The following is a 24,769-nucleotide window of genomic DNA, read 5'->3' as shown; positions in this document are numbered from 1 at the left end:
TATATTTAATTTATTAGAGTTGCTGCTCAGAGCTTTTGTGTATAACTAGGAACACTTGTGGAAATTAAATGGTATTGTACTGCACTGACACATGTTTTAGTGCAAAGGACCAGGTTTAACAACAGCACAATATTCATCCTCCAAATTGATCCAATACTTGAACCACTTGACCTTTTCTGAAGGAGGATTTAGTGCAGTCGTTGTTAAAGTACACTTAATTTATTTTCACGAGTGCACCTAACAAACCGGCAAATGAGCGTGGTTTCCAATTTACGGTTTTCATTAAATAAAATGCTGATGTTTTGTGATGATAAAGATGATTTTGCTGTATTTCAAAACTCCCCTAATTGTATTTTATTCACAAATACACAAATGATCCTGTTGGTGATGATGATATTTTTTTGATTTAAGCTTAATGGGCTTTATCGATTCACAAGGGAAATTGCTTGGTTACAGCAGCTCGGTCGCACAAACACTCTTGAAAAGCACAAGTGAGAAGAAATATAGGTGTAAGATAGTTTAAAGAAAAGAATATATACACTACCTTGTCAAAAACAAGTTGATTTAACTAAGCAAATAAGTACAAGGCTCCTATTGGATAAGTGGTGATTATGTTTCAGGTTGCAACAGGTTATTTATCTCCAACTGATGCAATGAGTAGCTTCTCTTTTCTTAAACGACCAACTGGGCTTAAGAAACGGCCAACGCATTACTAAAAATTGGAAGGATAGTGGGGAACTCAGGGCTGTGTTTAATAGTGACAGTAAGAGCATTTCCATACGTACAATGCGAAAGAAACTCAAGGGATTGGGACTGAGCAGCTGTGTAGACTTAAGAAAACTCAGTGAGGCTAACCTGTAAAAAAGGCTTCAACTTGCTAGGGAGCATAAAGATTAGACTCAGGGTACGAAGAGAGGCAGATGAAGTGATGCACCCATCGTGCCTAGTGCCTACACTGAATGGAAAAATCACGTGACACTGCAGAAGCTTGAAACAATGCTGCTGTAAGAGTGTGTGACCTTTTAGATTAGATAAGATTAGATTCAACTTTATTGTCATTACACACACAGGTGCAGGGCAACAAAATGCAATTTAGCATCTAACCAGTGAGCAGTAAGTGCATGTAGCATAATAATTGTGTTGGAGTTTTTAATGAATGTGGTGGACAATGAACAAATAAAGTCTTATAATTAATTCCTCTTGCTACCTGATCTCAGGTCGATGCTTTACAACACCTGGAAGGTCATCAGAGACTTGGAGTGGGGGGCAGGAAGGGTATAATACTATAGTTTAGGCAAATATATAAGATTAAAATCAGAAAAATATGCTTAAAATAGCATGCATGTGCACAAACGCATGCTATTTTAAGTATATTTTTTCTGTTAATACTGCTACTTCAATAAGATTTTTAATTAGGCCACATGTAGGTGTGGATGAGACGCGCAGACTCCCTCCCTCACTACTTCTCTCCCACATCAGCACCAGGAGCAAAGACGACGCCATCTTGTTTGTTTTAGAGGGAGAGAGGAGCAGGAGCAGGAGGAGGAGGAGGAGGAGGAGGAGGTAGAGAAGGAAGAGGAGGGGTGCCCGATAATACCGAGCACCAGCGACAGTACGACACCAGGACAACAGGAAAAGCACAAGACGGCGAACCGGTGAGTCATTTATGTTGCACACTAAGGCGAGACAGTTTGCATGAAGCTGCGTGTGGGTGAGTGTCGCAGTCAATAAAAAAAAAAAAAAAACGCGGCTGGCTTCGCGGTGTTTTGAATGAGAGACGCTAACATTAGCACCTCTGCATCATCACCTGTTGGGAGCATCAGTGGTTTCGAGCGGTCATGTCATTTAAGCCTAATTATTCCCATTAAGACCACTCTCCACTCTTTTTTATTTTTTATCCTGCTGCATAGTCATTATGTGTGTTAGTGATAACAGTGATAATATCATAATAATATTATTATTTATTTATTTATTTATTGGAGGCATATTGCAGTGTTTCAGGTACGTTAGTTTTACTCACCTGAGAAAAATCTCGGCGCAGTGTCGCTGTTTACACGTCACGTACTTAGACACAGGCGGCGCTATAAGGTGTGAATTAATTAACGCCACAATGCATAAATTAGCATAATTGAACTTTTAAAAAAATGTATAAACTAGTCTACTGCACGTTTATTTAAATTTAGTGTTAATATTTTTTTATGCTGCGGCATAAATGTATAATTTCGAATTTTAAATAAATAATTGACTAAACAAAGTTCGTAATTAAAAAAATAATTTGGAAAGTCTTATTAGAAGTAACTATAGATGTCTGTGGGATCATTTAATGAGTTTAATTAGTAATGATAATTGGAGACGTTGATTAGTCGACTATTTTTGTTTTTTTGTTTGAGTTTATCAGTGCATTGTCTAAAAAAAAGTTTATGCCAAAGTAATTAAGTATAATGATGTGTTTAGAAGAGTACTAATTAATCACTAGGTTATAATTACATAATAAATCTCTTTAGGAAAAATGGAAATCTTAAATTATCAGGTAGATATTATAATAAGAGACACTGTAAAATACAGTTTATTAGTTTTTTATGTACTTTTTATGTATTTTATACATTATGTTCTTTCATAATTAGCATCGTTTTAAAGCCCAATAAAACATGTTAAGCTCAAGGCTGAGTTCAATATATATTTTTTAAATACTGATGAATAAATCGTGACTACAAGCCGTGTAGCTACTTAAAGTGCTAAGAGTCCTTCATTTACACAGTGGGGAGTGCTGAGATGATCTGTATCTGCAGTTTACATCTGAATGGGTTTATTTCTATACCAGAAAATGATTTACAGGAATCTCACTTAATCATTTTGCTCCCTGCTGTTAACTCCTGTCACCGCTCCCATTAGTTAGACAGCCACAAAGGCAGTGAATGTGTCCCATTAACACTCGTGCATTGTTGAATTAAATCTGTTGAAAGCTGGGATTTCAGTCATATGCAGAATGTTATTTCTACCCCGTTTCTTCCTCTCTCCTTTAGGCCCGACACCTCCCCCCTTCCCCCTTTCCCTGGTGGTGAAAAGGTGCTGGGACGATGTTTTATGCTCACTTTGTCCTCAGCAAACGTGGGCCGCTGGCCAAAATCTGGCTGGCGGCCCACTGGGACAAAAAGCTGACCAAGGCGCACGTGTTTGAGTGCAACCTGGAGAGCAGCGTAGAGAGCATCATCTCACCCAAGGTAATTCCTCCCAGACTCCCTCCCAGTGACTTTGAAAGGACATTACTGTATACTGTGGTCTTTTTTCTTTTTTTTTTTGTTTGCACGTGTTGATGCAGTCAGCCTGTAATTTATGTATTTTTAGTGGTTGCTTCAGTCTTCAGACTTTACTTGCAAAGACAGCTGTTGTGTCAGTTATGTTAAATATTGCGGTATATTCACTTATATTTTTTTTTTTACAGGTGAAAATGGCTTTACGAACATCGGGCCATCTGCTGCTGGGGGTGGTGAGGATCTACCACAGGAAAGCCAAGTATCTGCTGGCAGATTGCAACGAGGCCTTTATCAAGATCAAGATGGCGTTTAGACCAGGTTGGGAACAGCATATAAATCAAGTTTAGGTTTCCTAAAAGCAATTCAGTTGAGTTGGCGAGCGGCAGTTGTGTGGGCGAAAATGCCTTGTTGATGTGAGAGGTCAGAGGAGAATGGACAGACTGGTTGGAGATGATAGAAAGGCAACAGTGACTCAAACAAACCACCCGTTACAACCAAGGAATGCAGAATACCATCTCTGAACGCATAACACGTCCAACCTCGAAGAAGATGGGCTACAGCAGCAGAAGACCACACCGGAAGCCACTGCTGTCAGCTAAGAACAGGAAACTGAGAATACAGTTCACACAGACTCACCAAAATTGGACAATAGGAGACTGGAAAAACGTCACCAGGTGTGAGCTGCAACATTTGGATGGCAGGGTCAGAATTTAGCATAAATAACATGAAAGCATGGATCCATCCTGCCTTGTATCAACAGTTCAAGCTGGTGGTGGTGGTAGTATGATGGTGTGGGGGATATTTTCTCGGCACACATGCTATCGCATGTCAATATGGACCAAAATGTCTGAGGAATGTTTCCAACATCTTGTTGAAAGTATGCCACGAAAAATTAAGGCAATTCTGAAGGCAAAACAGAGTCCAACCTTTTACTAGCAAGGTGTACCTAACAAAGTGGCTGGTGAGCGTACGTTGCAGTGCAGTTGTGGTAGCATGTTTGCGAGGGCTCGTCCATTCTTTTGGGGTCTTCCTGTGCCCTGTGTTTAATTCAACTTGTAACTTTAAAGGTATATATACCTACTAACTTTATATGACGTCCTAATAAAACTCGTTTTCTGCATCGTCTTGTTTCAGGTGTGGTAGATCTTCCAGAGGAGAACAGAGAAGCAGCCTACAACGCCATCACTCTACCTGAGGAGTTCCACGATTTTGACCAGCCGCTACCAGACCTCGAGTGAGTCCTCTGTGGTTCTGCCAAGACTGATTTAATAACATGAGATAAATATTTTCAGAGAAGCAACGCAAATGAAAATAAAGATATTTGTTTGAGGACTGTGGTGTGTTCTGTGCAGTGACATCGACGTGGCTCAGCAGTTCAACCTGAACCAGAGCAGAGTGGAAGAGATCACCATGAGAGAGGAGGTGGGAAACCTCAACCTGCTGCAGGACAATGACTTTGGTAGGGATCTTACTTAAGATCTAATAATAAGGTAGGATAGTGTCAATCTACTGCACACTCTAATGACTGTTTTGTTGTGCAGCTGACTTCGGGATGGACGACCGGGAGATGATGCGAGAGGAGAGTGCGTTCGAGGTCGACATCATGGGAGCATCAGCTTCGAATCTGCTGCTGGAGGCTGAGGGTGCAGCTAACCCGATGGTGGATAAGTCCAACCACCTCGAGTACGATGACCAATACAAGGATGACTTCGGAGACAACCCCATGGAGAGCAATGAGGGAGGAATGCTGGGTAAGATCTAATACATAATAGGCGATATCTGATGTAAATATCAACATTTATTACGAGAATCTTGCCTTTCTTTGTAGTGGACAAGCTGCTGAGTAACGAGGATGGAGGCGGCATCTTTGACGACCCTCCTGCCATCACAGAGAGTGTCATGATGCCTCAAGACCACGGAGACGATGACGATGACTTTGATGCTCTCTCAGGTCTGTTCCGCACCCTCCTCGCCTCCAAACCCTCAACAAATCTAATGTGTTTTGGTCTCAGCAGCTAAAATTACAGTGCATCTTTAAATACATGATGTTTGTGTATGTGTGGCCTTAGCTGGAGCCCCAGATAGTCCAGACTCAGGCCCAACAGAGCCCCTACCAGCAATGGCCGACCAGGCAGAACAAACCACTCTTGTCCACAACGAGGAAGAAACGTTCGCTCTGGAGCCCATCGACATCACAGGTAATGTAGTTGCCTTGTGGTCTTGATTCATCATATGTCTGATTTTAGGTTCTGCAGTTCTGCAACCCTGCAATTTCTGTATTCTTCTGCAGTGAAGGAGACCAAGGCAAAGCGTAAGAGGAAGTTGATCGTAGACAGCGTGAAGGAGCTGGACAGTAAAACTATCCGTGCACAACTTTCTGACTACTCCGACATTGTCACCACTCTGGATCTGGCCCCGCCCACCAAGAAACTGATGATGTGGAAGGAGACTGGAGGAGTCGAGAAGCTTTTCTCCCTCCCAGCTCAGCCGCTCTGGAACATCAGGCTGCTCAAGGTAAGGGAGTCTCAGAGATGTGCAGTTATTCAGGGATATTTGGGAACGTACGTAGGCACCTCTGCTTGTTTTCATTTATTACCTAGATGTTTACAAGATGCCTGACGCCTCTGGTGCCGGATGAGCTGAGGAAGAGGAGGAAAGGTGGAGAGGCCGACAGTCTGGATGAGTTTCTGAAGGATCTGGAGAATCCAGAGGTGCCAAGAGAGGAAACCACTAGCCACCAGCAGAGAGACATCTTGGGTAACAAACGTTTAGTCGTGTGTGTAACGTTGCGACAGAAAGTTTGGATATTTTAATTTTCATTTAATAAAAAAAGTATTGAGGATTTGATTTACTGCGCACGTATTTTAGATCAGTTTGCATAAAGTATCTGCTTCTGGTTGCATACAGATTATACACCAACAATGAGTTGTGCACATCTGTTTGTCTTCCAGACCAGACCATCATAGAAGAGGCCAGTGTACTGCAGACGTCCGCTGTGGAGGGAAGCAGGACGACGCTGGACGAGTCGGTCATGCCGCCTCCGTCCTCGCAACGAGGCCTGAAACGCAAAGCCCAGGACACAGAGCCAGCCCTGCCTGTGAGTGTAGCTGATGAGTTTCCAATGTTTCTCTCTTTGTGCTCTCTGTCGACATTACTAAAGCCTCTTTCAGATTTCAACCCGGGATTTTATCGGCTCGGCTTCAACAACAAACATCCCGCGTCGACCAGCTAATTTATACCATGACCTTGATGTACCTGCTTTGTTTTTGAGCTGTGAAGTTTTGGTCTACATCCGTAAGAGACCAATCTCTGAAGAGCAGAGATTTTTGTCCATTGTTTCAGTCCGACAAATCAAATGTGTTGTTAGACAATCGTTAATGGAAGCTACGTAATGGACCGATCAGGGAATGCATGTGCGACTGTGTTTATATACAGATTTCAAAACCTTGAGATCTGCGAGCTGCTCTGCATTCCGAGGAGAAGAGGGTATTCAGCAGCAGATATCCATCCAGTGATATATAAACAAACACAACAAATATCAGCAGCCTTTTGAAAGAGCGGGACTTTGACCGGTTCATTCTTCAGGTCATCATCAAACTGAAAGTTAAAAAAAAATACCACTTAAATGTGTAAAGATGACATGGTCAACGCAATGATGTATGAGAAGGAGAATAAAAGCAGGAGGTCCGACCTGGGACTGCTGGCAATATGAAAACACACCAAGGCGGGTCTGAAAAACCTGTGTCAACGCGCTGTTTTCACTGTGGAAGCGTTATAACTCTACCCTTGTTACTCTAGATGGGAGCCCTGGACCAACAGAAGCAGCAGCAGCAGCAGGACTCCACGGTGTCTGATGTGCCCCAGCAGCTGGAGCCATCCACTGTGGATCTGCCCCCAGAGGAAACCACCACCACTAACCTCAGCCAGCTGATAGAGTTGGACCTGCTCGCCGACAAGGACAAGAAGAAGAACGAGGACGACTCTGACGAAGAGGTGAGACAGAAATCTGGCAAAACATGTCTTTGTTTCTTTCCCAGTACCTTATTTAGTTCTTCATTTATCTGAAGCGATAACCACATACATTTTATCCAGGACTATATGATGCATTAATGTTTGTAACTTTATTTTGTGTGTTTCAGGATGAGGAGGTGCAAGGAGGAGACCAGGACCAGGAGGAGAGGAGGTGGAACAAGAGGACCCAGCAGATGCTTCATGGCCTCCAGGTTTGTATGTTTCACATGTTCTAAGAAGAAGAACATGTGAATATATCCTGTTGATGCAATTTAGATTAGAGAGTTGTTTAAATAAAGTTAGTACTGAACCAGGAGTGCAAAGAAGGTATTATTTACAGAGCAGTTAAAATAAGGTGACAGTAGCAGGGAACGCTTATAGCAATAAGTCTTCAAAGTCGTAAAATAAAACATAAATTCAGTTTAAAGTTGATCTGAGACAATGAATAACAGGTTCACGTGTGCTCGTTCTTGATGGTACGTGTGACTTAAAGCACTTAAAGTGACATGTGGCTATTATGTTTGTGTGAAAACAAAAATGTATTACATAACGTTCATGGTTCCATTTAACATTGATTAAAACGGTACAACAACCTGGTTTTCTGGCAGTGGATGTATCAACAATTTTAGAAATACATGTTCAAATGAAAACGATCTCACTGCTAGAGCTTTGCTGACTCTTTCTCTCACCTTGTCACAGAGGGTCATGGCCAAAACAGGTGCCCAGTCGGTGAGCCTGCTGGATCTGTGCAGAAACAACAACAGGAAGCAGGCGGCTGCCAAGTTCTACAGCTTCCTGGTTCTGAAGAAGCAGCAGGCGGTGGAGCTGGTCCAGGAGGAGCCCTACAGCGACATCGTAGCTACGCCCGGGCCTCGCTTCCACATCATCTAAAAAAGACGCTCACAGTACAGCCTGAAAAGAAAAAAAAAACTGTGTAGTCTTAATTTACCAGAAGTCGTATTTATTTGTGTGTTGGGTAAGTTTACTGACTCAGTTTATTTATGTGATGTGAAAGTTTTTTTTTTTGTTTGTTTTTTTGTCCTGGATGATTTTATTGTTCAAGCAGAGGTGGGAGGGAACAGATGTGAATGATGTGGTTGTATTATGAAGAGATTTCACAGTGACGAAGATTGTAACTCCAAACAATGGGCCTTATTATTTATTGATTTATGGATTTTATTATTTACTCACTTTTGTAAACTGTGCACTTAAAAAAAAACTGTTTCTGCACCTTACTGTTTGGAGCTGCTCTCTCTCACTGTTGTGTTGCACTGGCATTTGAAAAGTTTAATATCTGAAGGCTCTCGGGTTCGCTCTCATTAGCCGGAAGGAGCATGCACTGTATCCAGAGTACGTTTAAACAGTTACTACCGTCGTGATTTGCAGACTCAACCAGCAGTTAATAATTATACAACCTTAACGTAGCACTTTAATCATTACAAACTCCGAAAATGTTATTTGCAAATGCTTTGCTTGTATCATGAACTGTTTATGCTTTGTAAATCACAGTTGTGTCCCAAATTGATGCTACATACTAATTTAAAAAATATATATAATACACAAAGAACTGTGTGTGAATACTAGAAATGTACAGGTGCTAGTTAAACAACTCTGAGAAATCTTTAAAAAAAAGACACATACAGTTTGAATGAGAACGAACATTAGAATAAATGTATTGTTAGTCAAAAATGTTTAAACATAGATTTGTTTTTGTACAGAAACTGGAACAAAAGCACAAACTGCATGTGGTTACTATGTATAATGAAATTGGGACACAACTTATAGAACATAGCCTGAGTCCGTAGATGGCAAAAAAAAGTGGTCTGCCACACTTGCATGCTGTCCAGAAACAATCATTTCTATTTCTGCTCTCTTCTACTTAAATTTAGAAACAACTGGGTGACATCCATTGATGTTATGTCTTTATTTAGACTATTTGTGCTCCAGCAGTGACACTTCTGACTGTATTCGTTCATTGTTGTGATATACTGTATTATTTAAAAGCAGATTTTATTATTAATCTAAAGAATAACTTGGTAACAGGATCAAGTGAAGCCTGGAATACGGCTGAATTGAACCTGTTGTGAATCACTACTCTTCTTCCTTGTGCTTCTACAAACACGTAGTTTTTGACTTCCACAAAAAAAAACTATGTTCTCTTATAATGTCTGAGTTGTTGTTTGTATTTATACCATGTGCCTGTAAACCTACATTTTTTTTTATTTTCTATAAATGCAAAGACAAATCCTCTCAATCTTAAAAAAGGTTGCTATGTCTCAGAGCGGTTTCAGTTCTCTGCCTGTAAGTCTAAACTTTTTTCAGAATAAAAGAAATACCACATCATATGGCTTAAAGTGACAATTTTATATAGTAAACAATGATTTAATCGTATCTACACCATAGAGCAAAATAAGTTCTTTTAAATTGGGATAAATTATCCAGGAACACTTTCAGATATTTATGCTAGATATAAAAGGGTAAAGTCTCTGTCTCTCTAATCGCACTACGAATTTGTAACTGCGGGAGCAGCCGCGTTGCCTCCTCCCTCCGTCTTCCGTTTCTTGTGTCGGCTCCGTTTCCTTTTCTCCCCCTGCTCTGTCTTCTTCAGCGGCGGCGTCGGCACTCCTTTCTTCTTCTTCTTCAGGCAGCTCAGGGGGTTTGGATTGCTCTGCTTCCTCTTCCTCTTCTTACCCCGCCGCTCGCCGTCCTTCTCGACGATGCCCTGCTCCTCCTTCAGGCTGCGGATGCTCTTCTGCTGGGCCGGGCTGACCAGCTCTCCCAGCTGAACCGCCTGGACGTGGTCCAGGGACGCCTGACTGGGCTTGTCCAGCACAATGGTGTTGAGGATGATGTAGAGCAGGGGAACGCCGGGGATCTTCTTCAGGCCTGAAGTAACTGTGTGATCCTGGAGGAGGCACCAAAAACCAAAGAAAGACTCTAGCTCATATCAAGCACCTGAATCATTACCATATTCATAATAAAGTGTGTATTTCTATTATCTCTTGTATTTACCTGTGTGGCAACAAAGTAGTGGTGTGGGTTGGTCTCCTCCAGCATGGACAGCAGGCACTCTGAGGCAGGGACTGGGTTCTTGAAATGTGGACACCTTCTGACCTGATACCTCTGCAGGATGATTTTAGCTCCGTACAGCTCCTTTCCAAGAGTGTCCAGTTCTTTCAGGGCGCAGCTGATGACCAAACAAAAAACAAAACGCAGACATACGCTGGTTAATGATGGGTTATAAGATAAGTATGGACAGTAATATTTAAAATGAACTTACTTGGTGGTGCACAGCTGCACTTCTCCCATCAGATATTTGGGCATTTGCTCTTTGATCTGAATCTTGTTCTTTAACGCCGCCTGACAGAAAGTCCCATCAATGAGGATCTGAAACGGCTCCCTGAAGCTGAAGTTGTATTTGTAGAAGCTGATCGTTTTCTTGGCTTGTTTCTGTCGCTTGATCTTCATGGTTGCTGGTGTGTGGAGTCAAAGAGTACAAAAAAAAAAAATTAAAAGTTAGAAATGTGCGGTTAACTGCAAAAAATATTTCCGGTAACTCCGGTTCAGTCTCTTTGTGGACGTCTTTCTTGAAAATTGCAAAATTAACACAGCAAAATTCAGCATGGACTCCCACAGTGTACACAACACGCTGACTGTGCGTACTTCCCGTGACTCCGGCTGGAAACAAAACCCACCAACGCTGAAGGTTCCGGGTATTGTTCGTTCCTACAAACACGTATAGCTGTCAACATATTCAAATAAATATTTATTTCATGTCAGTGTATGGATGTTTTGAAGCTGTAATCATTAATGCTCAGTAGTTAATGCTAACATTTCCGTATAGTACATTATAAAAGTGAGTCAAACACATATATTTAAATTTAAGATCAAAACTCACAATTAGACAGTTCGGCTATTCTACCTATGTGCTTTGAACATAATGGTGTATATACATATCTAACATTTGAATATATAAAATACTTGAAAATATAATAAAATTAGCATGTACACAAAAAAAAATTTATATAAAACACGAAAACATAAAAGAAACAAGAATCAAACGTTTATTCTCATTAGAATTATTAACATCCTTCTTCTAAATAGTATTATTATCATGTTATTAATGATATTAATCATAATAGTAACAATGATAACAGTAATAATAATTATTACTATTAGTAGTAGTATTTTTAGTTTAGTATCATGTCAGTCTTAATATTTGTTTTTTTCTTTCTGTTTTCGATTTTCGTATAAATAATAATTATTATAGTTGAGACATAATTAGCATATTCCCAACATAAAACATAATTAAGCGTTTATTATTATTACTATTATTATTATTATTATTATTATCATTATTATTATTATTATTATTAATATTATTGTTGTGGGAGGTGTTTAATATTTGCCCCGCCCCCAGACCCTTATCTGTACCGGAAGCGGAAGTCCTCTCTCAGGTGGAGGCAGCAGCCGTTACTTCAGACTCACGGCTAGCGTTAGCTCGGTAACTCTCGGTAGCTCGGTAACTCGGGTCGGGCCCGTGTGGCTTGGGTTGGCGTTACCTCCCTTCACTTGAATAGCAAACATTATGGCGGCCGCGGATCCCCGGTCCTCGAGTGACGGCGGGCCGGCCAGCAGAGGACGATTCCCGTCCGGGGAGAACAGCAACGACCGCGGTGGACCAGCCGGCGGAGGCAGCGGCGGCGGCGGCGGCGGCGGCGGCGGAGAGAGCGAACGGGAGCGGGACCGGGCCACCTTCGAGTGCAACATATGTCTGGACACTGCCAGGGACGCTGTCATCAGTATGTGCGGCCACTTGTTCTGGTACGAGGAGGGGGGGGGGTTGATTATATGTGTGGAGGTTTTTGTTTTCTGGGTAGACCACCGGACGCGGTGTAGTTTAAACCGTATGCGCGGCCTCCTTCTACCGTGAGTTTGAGTCTTCACGCCCCTCGACGCCCCGTGTATCTGTCGTTTAGTTGGGGATGACAGCAGTAAAAGATGGCTCTCTGGCTTTCTCCGGAGGAGGGTGTTGGTTTGGTGAGAAATGTGGTGATAAACTTAAACCCTCAGTGTTTGTTTATTTACCGTGTATTAAGTGGTCCCGGTGTCAACATGTGAACAGCTCAGGATTCATCTCAAATCATATGATTGGATGAAGGTCTGAGGTCACCGTGGGACCTCCACGCTGCTTGTCTGTGACACATTAACTTCTGTTAAAACTACCTGGGGATCATTGGCAACTTTCAGGTCAGGGTCACGTTTATGGAGCCGTTGTCCCAAACTATTTTCTTTTTTCCAGCCTCTCACATGTGAGAATTTCCTGCTTTTTCCCCAGTTTTACATCATAACAAAGCGATTACATTTTAGTTTGGGGCGGTTTTTGAGACAAGTTTGTACACTTTAAACATTAAGTCATATTCTATCAGCAATGATTGTAAACAGCTGTTGCATTCGTGCACCAGGTGTAAAATGTCATCACACTGATAGCAGCTGTTGGCCGTGATTCTCGTCCTTTCTCCTATCTCGGGTCTAAACCCGAGACTTGCGCAAGGCTTCAACCTTCAGCCCGCTTTGTGTTGTGTACACACTCCTCGGTGACGTGTGCGCCGCCTCATTCATGAGTTGTGATGGTGTGATGGCTGCGCTCCACCCTGGCTGAGGCTAATGTGAGATTAGGGCCAAGAGGAAAGGATTGGGGTCAGAACCTAAAGGCGCGTAGTAGTAGAAGTCGTACGCTTCTCTTCGGATGTTATTGGCATCGGTTTGTTGTTTTTGGTGATGGCTTGTGTGCATGTGTGTTTTGGCCATAAACAGTGAGGTGTTTGTTATAACAGGTGTTATCTTGGTTGGACTGGTCTGATGTGGGCCCAACTCAATGTCATTAGACCCACGGTGTGTTTAGACTTCCTTTACATCCAGGCTGCAAATTAACTTCTAATATTGCCTTTTATTTTGAAAATTGTGGATATTTATTTCTACGCTTAAACTCCAGCTAACAGTGCACGTGTCACCTAAAAGTTTGAAACTGTCTAATCCACAAGAAAAAATGCATGAAATGCAAGTAATTAATATCATTAGGGCTGCAGCAACTACTTGATTCACAGCATATTATTTGTTTGTTGGACTAAAAAAAAACTTTGCTCAGGAGGATGCTTTTCAGTAGAAACAACCTCACAGTTGCTATCCCTCTACATACGTTGAAGCTCCTGTGTTTTTCTGCGCTGATGTAATTTAGTTCCCATGTTGCCCGCGTCCTCCCTGCTCTCTGAAGTCCTGTGCAATGATGAAACCATCGGCAAGGAAGAGAGACGCTGGCATCAGCTCACCTGCTGCAACTTTAAATTAAAATTGCAACGAGGGCGCACATCTGACGGCGCTCTCGCAGCGTTAATTAGGAGAGTTTAAATCCCTTTTATCCCCAGTCCTGTGACTTACGAATTAAGCCCATAACCTTTAACCTATATGAGCTGTGCATGCACCAATAAAGTATTAACTTTTATTGGTTTGAGCTAGAATTTGTTCGTCCCCACACATAAAAACGATTCAAGTCCGTTTGAGAGAAATGCTTGAACGTGACGAGGCTCATGGCAGATTCTTTAAGAGCAGGTTTTTATTTAAATATCGCTGTATATGGAGGAAGCAGCCGCAGAGTCCGCAGGGATGAATAATGCGGAGGAGACGTTAATGTCACAGTAATACTTTGAGGTTAATTAGCATGTGACATATTTACAGCCCCTCGAGTCCGTTTGAGTAGACTTGGGTCCTCCAGGACTGAACGAGAGTTCACCTAGTTGGAGATAAATCAGCATGTGGTTTTTATTCTGCAAGCTTCTAACGTGGAGGTTCGGGAAAATGAAGTAGTCTGTTTCTCGCAGCCTATTCTCACACGTTGTCTAAAGTCGTAAAATGATCTGATAGTCTGCAAGAAAAGTCAGAAAATAAACAACTTTTGTTTCCATTTCTTAGCTTGCTCTCGATTATCTTGCAGACCCTCGCATGTACCTTGCAAGTCCTCTGAGGTGTCCTGAACCACAGCTTGCGCCGATAAATCACTTAAATATCCTCATTAATGCCATTTAAGTCATTGTTTTAACATCCGGGTCAGATGTCTTTATCCGGTCCTTGATTTGAGCTGGATGAAGTTCATGATAATCTGTGAACAGCTTTTAAGGAGCAGCCCAAATCTCCTTTAAGTGGCTGCTTTTTCATCATTTAGGCTTCTTAATGTTTGCAGGCTGCTTCGCGTACCCTCAGCCTGAAGCAGTAATAAAAGCCGTTATATCATCCTCTCTCTGTGAAGCTATATTTGAACACGAGTCTGTGGAGATGGACCCCCGTGGCTGTAGACAGACGAGAGCTGCTTCACTTCCTCGGCAAATAAGATGTGCTGCGTCTGCGCCACCTGTCACGTTCCAGACACTGTGTTTTTGAAGGGATTTCGTGTTATTTGTATTTTATTTATTTGTAATTTTTGAATTACAGAATTAATAACCTGACCTACAGCTGGGTGGTCAAACTGATGGTCCTCGTACCACGTTTGGCCCCCAAAACAAAGTCAAAAATATTTCTCTTTTCAAGGCTGTAAAACTGAAGCATCAGCTGGACTTTTAATTTGTTTAGACTTATCTGCTTTATGTTAAGAACTTTAAAATAAACAAACACGCCAACGAGCTATTAAAGGACTATTGGCAGCTAAGGCTGACTAAGTGCTGCGGGAGTATGGTTCACTCCGTCCACCCAGACACTAGATGGCACTGTGTCTTTTTAGCCAGTCAGGTTCATTTTTGTTTCTACTTCCTACTTCCCTTTCAACAATGGTGACTGAAACTTTCATTGAAATTTTGCCAAAGATTAGTCATACAAATGTTGGTACCTCCGAACCTCCTCTGTTAACCTTTTACTCGAAAATTGCAGAGATGGAGCAGCTGGAAATACTAAAGCGGAAAAACGCTACCATCAAGCAGACGCAGAGGTGCACATCAACTACAGCGTTAGGGTCTGCGTTAACGTCCTAGATTCTGCATGTAACCGTTCACGATGCCTGGGTCAAAAAGTTGCACTTGAACTAACCATTATGGCGTTTGGCTAGTACGCTGCACCTGCGTGAAAAGGGATTAACTCTTCATACCAGCAGGTGGCAGTGTTCTGTATTTTATCATTCAAAAAGGGGGAAACGGGAGGGGCTACTATTAGCTACGATGCTAGGTAGAGCTACAAACAAATGATCTTGTAATTTTGATTTTAAAAAAATAAATGTGGAATTGAATGTTCAGGTTAGAGACCCCATGTGTCCTTTGAATTAAGTGTTTTATTTTTTAACTTCTCGTGCACTCGTCCTCTCTGCTGAACAGCCAATCGGAGTGGTTCATTTGGTTTATTTGGTCTCGTGCCTCCAATGATTCAACACACAGAATTGACCGAAAAGCTGCAGACAGTTGTGAGACAAGCAGCAACGCCTAAACTAGACTTACAGTTCTCAAACTATTTGTCAATCAGCAGAAACTTAAGAGTTATGGCTAGCATTTTTTATTGTAAATAGTATAAGTGTTGTGAATATATCCTGGTTGTAGTCAGTCATTCAGAAAAAACGTCCCTATTTTTCTGTTTCTGTGTTTTGTGTTTGATAAATTCATAATTACCAGATTTCAGCCGTAGCCCTCGATGCCACTGCTAATGTCATTCTTCACAGTTTCTCAGCAGTTTTTTATCTTAGCAGAAATGTCTATGCTTGGTAATTTATTATTAACTAGCGTCGTAAAGATCAGCCTCTGTCCTTGAGTCTGTGACTAGAGTTGGAAAAGTTTTGAAATCTTATGATAAATTCCATATTTACACTGAGTAGTTAAAAACTTTTTCATGCTACGAAAAGACGGAAATCGCTTATTCATTTCTGCAGATTTAATGTCATACAGGACAAACCAGACAGTAATCCAGTTTTGGCTTGCATTCTTATTTTAATGGGATGTTATGAAACAAATCAGCCTGCATTAATTAGTGGGGGTTCACATGAGGGAGTCAATGTTTTCCCTGCCACTTATTGGAAAGCAAGCGGCTCAGCTTTACGTGCGCTCACATGTTTAATCAGTTGTTGTGTTAACCTGGGCTTTATGCTTTGTTCAGCTGTCTGTGTCCAAAGGAATGCCATTCAGCCATCTAACAGCCAGTAACAACCCAAATACTGTTCACGCCGAATGAAGCCTGAAATGTGTTTGTAACAGACTGACCCCACGGTTCAGTCCGTCTCAGCTGGTTACTTTGTTCACGTTAAGGCGTTTGGTTCAGCTCACCTGAGGCAGCGAGGGTTTGAACGTTTGTTATGCAAGTGCTGAAAACAAGCCCTGCCTGTTCCTCGTCATGACCCCGAGTTACTTACTGTAACTTTATCTGGCAAAGAATCCCTGACGTATGTGGAGCAGACGAACGTCAGAAAACAAAAATGTGACAAATGTGTTTTTAATCCTCTCAGACAATCTTCCAGACAGAATCGTCTTCGTTTTTTTGAAAAGTTGCTCCGTGTGCTGACGTCACTAAACATATTAAACATTTGACCAGAGGCAGAAGTGCCATCATTGTGCTCTAATTAACCAAACATAGAACAGCAGTTTCCACATTTATCTGATGAAACACAGACGACTCCAGTGCAGGATTAAGATAAAGAGAGCTTTCATACCTGTAAGTTAATTAAAAGTGAAACTGAAGGGAAAACTATTTTCTGTAGGTGCGTCTGACCTCATTAAATGTTCATGCTGATCAAAATAAAATGAAATTCATTAGGAAAAACAGATTTCTGTCTTAATAGAGCCGTAATAGTGAACTATTTATTTTATTTAAAAACACATTTTCTATAATCACTACTAATCTTAAGTCAGTCATTCAAATACTCCAACAATCTTAAAGTCAATCTCTTTTCATTTCCTCCATTAAGACAGTAACTCTTAAACCAGTAAGTCACAAACTATTTTTCATATAGTTTTGTATAAATGTAGGTGCAGACCACCCTGTAGATCCTATTTTTGTATTAATTTAAAGGTTAAAGTTAGTTTGTCGAATGACGTATAAAGCGTCGTCTGCATATAAACAGATACACTTGTCGTCCATCTCTTTGTATACAGCTGGTAACTAGTGGACTGTATGATCTCTGGTTGCCTAGGTAACCCTCTTACCTTATCTTCACTGTAATCATATATTACACCACAGATCATAAAGCTTACCTTAGGACTGAGGCGCTAATGTACTGAGACTGTTTTTCAAGCAAAAATAACTCATTGAGTTGAATATTTTTGCCACATTGCGAGATTTAATCAATAAGTACTGACAAATCTGGGATTATTGATGCTCTCTGCTTAAGATATATTTCTGTGTTTAGTGTCTGGGGAGACAGAAAGGAAATGAGTCTGTGGATGAGAGTGGCTGATAACTCCAGGCAAGAGAGGAAGTGGCTGATGTGAATTAAATCTCTTTATTTTGCGGGGCATGCACTGGCTAATGTAATTTGTAGAAATGTTCTCCGCCGCTGTCCATCTCTTGAAATAGACTCCCGTGTTTCCTCCGACCGGGACCTTGCATCCTGCACTCCCACAATGCATCAGCGGGTCGGCCTGGCCAAGGCCTGGCTCCGCTAAGGCTCCTGGTAACTGTTCACAACAGATGGAGCCAATTAATACCGGCGACGGGGAGCGGGGACGACTTCAATCAGCCACCTCGTTAGGAGCGGGTTCTTTTGGCCCAAGTGTGCGACTCAAAGAAAAATCTGACCAGAGCCGCCATCTATTCTCTGCAGCCACAAATACTCATTTAATAAACAGCCTCCGGGAATGTTGGTGTTATTAAAGCGAGCTGCGAGTGACATTTTGAGAGAAAGGAGCTATTGTGAGAATGTAAATTAATCTTTTTCTTTCTGTGTCTTTGCAGCTGGCCCTGTCTTCACCAAGTGAGTATTTCTTTTTGTCATGTGTCTTTGTTAAGACCCTTTGAAACCCCATACGCGACCCTGCACAGGACCTATCGATGCTGTGATTGATTAGACCTCAGCTCAGCTCTCTCACCGCCTCCTCTGTGCTAATTAAGGCCTATGAGTGATTAGCAAGGATATGAAACAGTGCGGGAACTATTTTGATGAGCGATGACGGGGTTTGCAGGCATTCTGCCTCAATTGAACAACACAAATTATCACAAGAAGAAGCACTAATGGCGGCAAGGGTGCAGTGGTGGGGAAAAAAAGAGCATCTGCTTAAGGTAGAGACTGAAAAGGGGAGGGAAGATATTATAGAAGGAACGAGATGATGCATACACCTGATTATGTCATACGTATAGCATCTAAACACAATACATAACAAGAGAAGTGGTGCATGCAACAGGTGGAAAAAAACTGTCAGCAGTTCTTTTACAGTACTTTACAGGTGAGATAGCTCATATAATGACTGAATAATCTGAATCATAAGTAGGTGGGGCTGCATATCTATAAGTCATAAACACTGGGCAGGTCATTCAGGTATCATTGACTTTTGGACAGTTTGACAAGCTACACAGATCTCAAAACTGAGTCGTTTGGTTGGATATTATTCAAAATTCTATAAATGTTAATCCTTTATGGGGCAAGGGAACCATATATGATCACTTCAGCACACATTTTAAATTGTGTCTCTCAGTGAGGTTTAGAAGTATTTGGTTTTCATTCAGCCAACCAGAGAAGATCGAGGAAACTTTCTCGGGTCTGATATGGTCTACAAGGTCCATGCCTGCATCAATGCTGAGCCTAACTCCTTTATTAGCTACCAAGAAGAAGAAGTGGCCTAATGTTGTCTCATGTTAAATTCTAAATTAAAAGAATTTGGATGTTTTCACAAAAGTAAAAATGTCTTCTGATGTAACTTCAGACATGTAAAATGTCGTTTCCATTACACCTAGAAATGCACAAAACCAAAATATCACAATAATGGTAATGGACATTTTGAAAAATCTCTCAAATATTTATATAATATAATATTTTTACGCTCTTCTGAGGTGTTTTTATGTTTAGATGTATCGATATCATAAAAATCATAAATCGATCATTAAAAAAATTAATTATAAAGTACAAAAATATGAAAATTAGGCTGAGGGGAGTCGAGGCAGACGGGTGACCTCTAGTTAAACAGATGACCAAACGAGTGAGTTTTATAAAAATCAGTGTAATGAATGAGGAAATCAGACTGTAAACGTAGAAGTTGATGTTGATTGACTCACTCTTGGAGCCATCCTCTAGTGGTCATTCCTGGAACTGCAAGTTTGAGCCTATTACCCTGTTTTGGTGCATGGAGGTTCAGAACCTTTTAGATTAGTCCCATGATAAAATTGAGGGAGAAAAAACATATATTAAGTAAATATGTGTCTATTTCATCCTATTCCCAAATAATAAAAGGAAAAAATAACACTAGTTACATGTTACATCACACCGTCCCAAGAGTAGGAGTCTAACATATAAGTTGAAATCTCCTCTGTGTTAATTTAAGCGCTTGTCTTAGTGCAGCTTAAAGATGCTAATGCACTTAATGCCTCAACTACTCACCACTTAACCATGTGCAGCACTTTGAGTGTAGGCACATTCAATTAAGAAAGAAACTTAAAAGGTTTTATCCATTCATGTTGTTTCTGAAAAAGAAACCGCAGCTTTGTGCTAATTTCTAACACAGTCACTAGACATCAAAGAGCAGAGATGGGTGTATCTAACCTGTACTATAAACTATGTTTTTTTTTTTTATTTAACTTTCAGTGGTTGGAGACGCGGCCGACCCAGCAGCAGTGTCCCGTGTGCAAGGCGGGCATCAGCAGAGAGAAAGTCATCCCGCTGTACGGTAGAGGGAGCTCCAGCCAGGAGGATCCCAGGTACTCGTGGTCGTCTACGCAGGTCTGCGTTCGCTTCACGACTGCTCCATCATGACCCCCTCGTTTCTTTTTCTGTCTTCAGGTTGAAAACTCCGCCCCGGCCTCAGGGACAGAGAACAGAGCCAGAGAGCAGAGGCGGGGTGAGTCTCCTCACAGACCATCACGATCTTAATAGTGATGAATCATCTTTATTGTGTTTTGTTGTAAACCCCGTTTGTTGCTCTTCTCTCAGATGTTCCAGGGTTTCGGGGACACTGGCTTCCACATGTCATTCGGCATCGGTGCTTTCCCCTTCGGCTTCTTCACCACAGTCTTCAATGCTAACGACCCTTTTCACAGAGCAGGTAAAACAACTGTCTCTTCCTCCTCCTTCCACTCCTCTGTCCCCATCTTCTTCTTCTACTCTTCCTTGTTCATCCCCTTCTCCTCCCCACTCCTCTTCTTCCTATTATTTTTTTTATTTATTTTACACCTCCTCCTTTTTGTCTTCCCCTTTCTCCTCCTCATCCCCTCGTCTTCTTCTTCCATATTTCTGATTTTCAATCCTCCTTTTTTTGTCTTCCTCCTCCATCTTCTTCTTCCTTCTTTTCTCGTTTTCCTCAGTCTTCTTCTCTTACTTCTGCTTCGCCTCCACCGTCATCATCTTCTCCTCTTCCCTCTTATCCTTCCTCCCTCTCCTCACTGTCTATCTTCTCTCTTCCTCCATCCTTTTTTATTCTTCTCCTCTTTCTTTGCAAATAATCCCACGGGCCAGAATGGACCCTCCGGTGGGCCAGTTTTGGCCCGCGGGCCGCATGTTTGAAGGCAATAAAGAAATAAAATGCATACAGCTTATGCCATGAGCCACTGCTTTACACCTTACACCTTTTGATCTTATCTTAACTCCATCCTTTCTTCCTCTCTGCCCTCAGACCACTATGCAGGCGATCACCAAGGCAACGGTAACATCAACAACGGCAATAACAACTGGCAAGACTCGCTCTTCCTGTTCGTGGCCATCTTCTTCTTCTTCTGGCTGCTGAGCGTGTGACGGGGACTCGGCGGATTTGACGGATGGATGGATGCATGGATGGATGGATGACGGATGAGTGGATCGACGACTGGGGAGAGAGAGGAGAGCAAAAACAAAAAAAAAACAAACAAAAAAAAAATGATAACAACTCACACACTTAACTCGAGCCACAGACGCACACTCGCCTAACCTGGGAGAGGGCAGAGCTTTGTGTTCAAACCAAGAAAATTTGGTTTACTACTTCTTCTTCTTCTTGTAAAATTTGAGGAGGCAGAGTCCTGCCCCCGGTCTGCTCCGTTCTGACACTGGAAAGTAGAACTGCGCGAATCCTTAAAACTACTACGTGGCGTTAGCTCTCTTTCTCTGCACACACCTGTAGATATATGCACACTGAGGGCTGTTCAGAGACAGTATTATGTGATCAGGGTGACCTGTGTAAAGATTTCTTCTTTTGTTTATTTTTTTTTTTTTTTTTTTGTTGTTGTCGAACCCTGTGGAGGAATATTAGAGGAATTGATTAATTCTGTTTTGGGAGGAGTCTCTGGTGCAGAGCGATAACGTTTAACGGCTGCTGAGGCCGACGTGAAGGCCAAAGAGTAGCGGGTCGGTCGGTCGTTTGGGTGGGTGGAAAAAAATGGAATTAACACTTGTTCCTGTTTACGGTTTCCTCGTGAGATGCGCTCCTAGAATTCAGACAGAAATTAAAGGAACGGCCCAGACGGATGCGTTTTTATATACATTTGTCTTAACGAGTAAAAAAAAACTGCCATTGCACTGTGAAGTCATTTGTAGACGGAGCTGTCCCAAACATCTGAGCGCGTGCTGGTGTCGAGCCGCTTCTGTCCTCGTCGGTACCGCCACAGATCACGGCTGTGTTAACGTTAGCTGGATAAGAAGCTGGACGATAAATTATTTTGCCGTAACATGATGAAGGTGAAAACAAACAAACTGTCCCACCCTCCGATTATGTAAAACACTTCTGTCACACTTATCTTTTTTTTTTTTTTTGATTGTGTGTGTGTGATTGCGCGTGTGTGTGTGTATACATTATATATTTGTACATATGAATATTGTAAATGCTGTTTTTACGTGTTCCTGACTGGTCGACCAGCCTCGGAGAGCGAAGGAGGAGAGAGGACGGGCCTCGAGATGCTTTTGTAAAGCGAGAAACGAATCTGGTTCCTGGTTCATAGAACTCCTTTGTTTAAAAAAGTTAAAATAAAAATAAATAAATACTTGCTGCCCATAACGCTTAATTAATTCCTTCCCTGCGAATGTGATGTGAGGAGTAATTAACACACCTTCGTCGAAATGTGTAAAAAGACCCACATTCAGACCCGATATCTGATGCCTACATTACCCACAATGCCACCAGACAGAAGTTTGGTCTACCATATGCCTCTAGAGTGTAATTATTCAGCACACGAACCACCACATGTAACGAGAGTTGACTCCAGGGTTCAGAGATGAAGCCGGCTGGGGCTCGTCATTTCCCGTGTACTTGTCTGTTGATGCTACTCTTTGTGTTACAGGGCTTTGTGTGACACTAAAACTGAAGCGAGTCGCTACTGACCGACTAAACATGGAGACATTGTGCAAAACCAAACGGTCCAGGAGATTAAAAGTCGATTAAAACACTAACTCGCTTTCTGTCCTCATTGTGTACGTGTTGGTGTTATCTAAGGACCGGTTGTTTGTTCATTACCAGCTGCTCAGCTACTTCCTCGAACTTCAGTAAATTCAAAACTTAACTTAATTTCAGGTATTAAATAGACCCCCCCGTGGCCTACGTCACTGTGACATCACAATGTTAGCTGGAGACAAAACAGAGAGAAACTTGAGGCGACAACTGTCACTCTCAGCTTTATTTTTTGGTGCCAAAACCGTAAAATCAAAAACACTAACACAAAGCTTTACCAGCCACTGTCAGTCATAGACAAATTTGCTTTCGCAAGTAAAAGTGAGACAATCAACAACGTGTACACTTCATATCTGGTCGGATTAATTTGTAATGCATAATCAGTTTCAGCCTGGAAAATGTTATGGCTTAGACTAAATCGAGACTGAAATTACGTGAAGTTAATAGCTTATTTGGGGGATTCTTGTTACACATTAATGCTAATGCTAACCGCGAGCTAACGCAGTGTTAGTTGTGTGTTTCAGGGGTGTCTGCGCAAAAGGTACATTTACTACGTTACTCTCCACAGTGGCTCCACTCACTACTTTTAATATCTTTGCAGGAGAGGCTTCACTTGATAAAGACAGACCAGACTTCGTCCCCTCTGTGTCCTCCTTTGGTCAAATGTCCATCCAGTGAGTGAGAGTGTAGGAGTCGGTGAATATAGTCCCATTGGTCAGAGTCAACTTTTTAAAATAACACTCACGGTCTCGGAGAGTGTATTAGTTTTTGAGATGTTTTGCATCCAGTTAAGCCACGCCCCTAAAAAAAAGTCACATTGTTTACAAACCGTGAAGGGCTCTGTAGATACAGCATATATAATATATATATTTAAAATAAAAAAAAAATAGGAAAAAAACACAATATTTACAAGAATTATAAACGACCATGTGCTTAAAAAGAAAAAAAAAAAAAGAGGATCTAAATCAGTGTGATACACGTCAGCAGATATTTCCTTAATCACGCTTCTTAAATCTAATAATTTGATGAAAGCTGAACGTAGAGTTTTGTTGGACACATTTCTCAATAGATTAATCAATGATAGTCAAATTAATTTACTAATACCTACTCTACGTCAGTAAATGAGGCATGGAGGCTCTTCCACCCGTACAAAGACAAGCTTGTTAGTTTGATGGTTGGTTCTTAATTGGCTGCAGGTGAGGCTGCGATAAATACTCCACCTCCTCTCCAGTATCAGACTGGGACATGGTCCATCCCTCTGAAGTATAAAAATGTCAACGTTTAATGAACTGTAAGTGTAATTTTGGTGCGTTGCTGCCACCTGCTGTTTAGTTCTGGGTCTCAACTTTCTGTTATGGCCACAACTCTCATTAAAACAGCACCAACCCTTAGTTCATTTTATTGAAAAATTCCAGCTATTGTCATCTATGTAATTTTCATACTTGGCAAATTCATCCTACGGGCCAGATTAGTCCCTAATTTGATCCAGCATTCATCTCTCTGTCTGTTTTTCATCTGCTTATCTCATGTTGGTTCTCAGTAACCATGGCAGCCCAGACATTTCTCTCTCTCTCCCCCCCTAGAAACACCCGCTTGTTCCCTAATGAGGCATCCCATTGTGTTGAGATATGTTATCAATAATAAGTCTGGTTCTATACCCCAGGATCTCCTCCCAGTGCCAAAGAGGAGGAGCTCAGGAGGAGTCCTCACCAGATGCACGAATCACATCAACTGGATCCTTATTAATGCAAAGGACTCCAGAGAAGTTATGGTTTGATAGTCCACTTTAACCTAATGAGATAATCAGTTAATGCCAGTGTTGCTTTTGTTCAGGAGATACATTCACATTGCATCTGATTGGAAATAAAGCTTTGTTTTTTTAATGAGCATCAAATTAAAAATATAAATACTACTAATAATCAAATACTAAAAACTGAAAAAAATATCCAGAACTAAAAGGTGATTTATTGTGTTTCTGTTGCCTGG

At 41.5% G+C, this 24,769-nt stretch overlaps 3 protein-coding genes across 3 annotated transcripts; 2 read left to right on the top strand and 1 right to left on the bottom strand.

Annotated features, from left to right (window-relative positions):
• Nucleotides 1-1,501: 1,501 nt before the first annotated feature.
• LOC125020375 (double-strand-break repair protein rad21 homolog A-like) lies at nt 1,502-9,608 on the top strand. The gene is made up of 14 exons (XM_047605703.1): nt 1,502-1,655; nt 3,024-3,221; nt 3,443-3,572; nt 4,389-4,488; nt 4,607-4,713; nt 4,796-5,005; nt 5,083-5,205; nt 5,324-5,452; nt 5,545-5,768; nt 5,855-6,011; nt 6,206-6,351; nt 7,053-7,247; nt 7,394-7,477; nt 7,965-9,608. Exons 2-14 carry the CDS (start codon nt 3,078-3,080, stop codon nt 8,154-8,156), a joined length of 1,941 nt encoding a protein of 646 aa, XP_047461659.1. The 5' UTR covers nt 1,502-1,655; nt 3,024-3,077; the 3' UTR covers nt 8,157-9,608.
• Nucleotides 9,609-9,610: 2 nt separating this feature from the next.
• On the bottom strand, nt 9,611-11,847 carry utp23 (UTP23 small subunit processome component). The gene is made up of 4 exons (XM_047605704.1): nt 11,700-11,847; nt 10,546-10,738; nt 10,278-10,452; nt 9,611-10,170 (listed from the first exon to the last, which is right to left on the bottom strand). The coding sequence occupies exons 2-4, from the start codon at nt 10,731-10,733 to the stop codon at nt 9,769-9,771; spliced, it is 765 nt and encodes a 254-aa protein (XP_047461660.1). The 5' UTR covers nt 10,734-10,738; nt 11,700-11,847; the 3' UTR covers nt 9,611-9,768.
• A 2-nt stretch (nt 11,848-11,849) lies between these two features.
• On the top strand, nt 11,850-22,785 carry rnf5 (ring finger protein 5). Its single transcript, XM_047605705.1, has 6 exons — nt 11,850-12,089; nt 18,180-18,198; nt 20,020-20,132; nt 20,215-20,272; nt 20,365-20,476; nt 21,044-22,785. Exons 1-6 carry the CDS (start codon nt 11,854-11,856, stop codon nt 21,160-21,162), a joined length of 657 nt encoding a protein of 218 aa, XP_047461661.1. The 5' UTR covers nt 11,850-11,853; the 3' UTR covers nt 21,163-22,785.
• The last annotated feature ends 1,984 nt before the right edge of the window (nt 22,786-24,769 follow it).

Source organism: Mugil cephalus, chromosome 14 (assembly GCF_022458985.1).
Source record: "Mugil cephalus isolate CIBA_MC_2020 chromosome 14, CIBA_Mcephalus_1.1, whole genome shotgun sequence".
In the NCBI taxonomy this organism is placed as follows: domain Eukaryota; kingdom Metazoa; phylum Chordata; class Actinopteri; order Mugiliformes; family Mugilidae; genus Mugil; species Mugil cephalus.
This window is presented reverse-complemented; position numbering and strand designations above follow the sequence as displayed.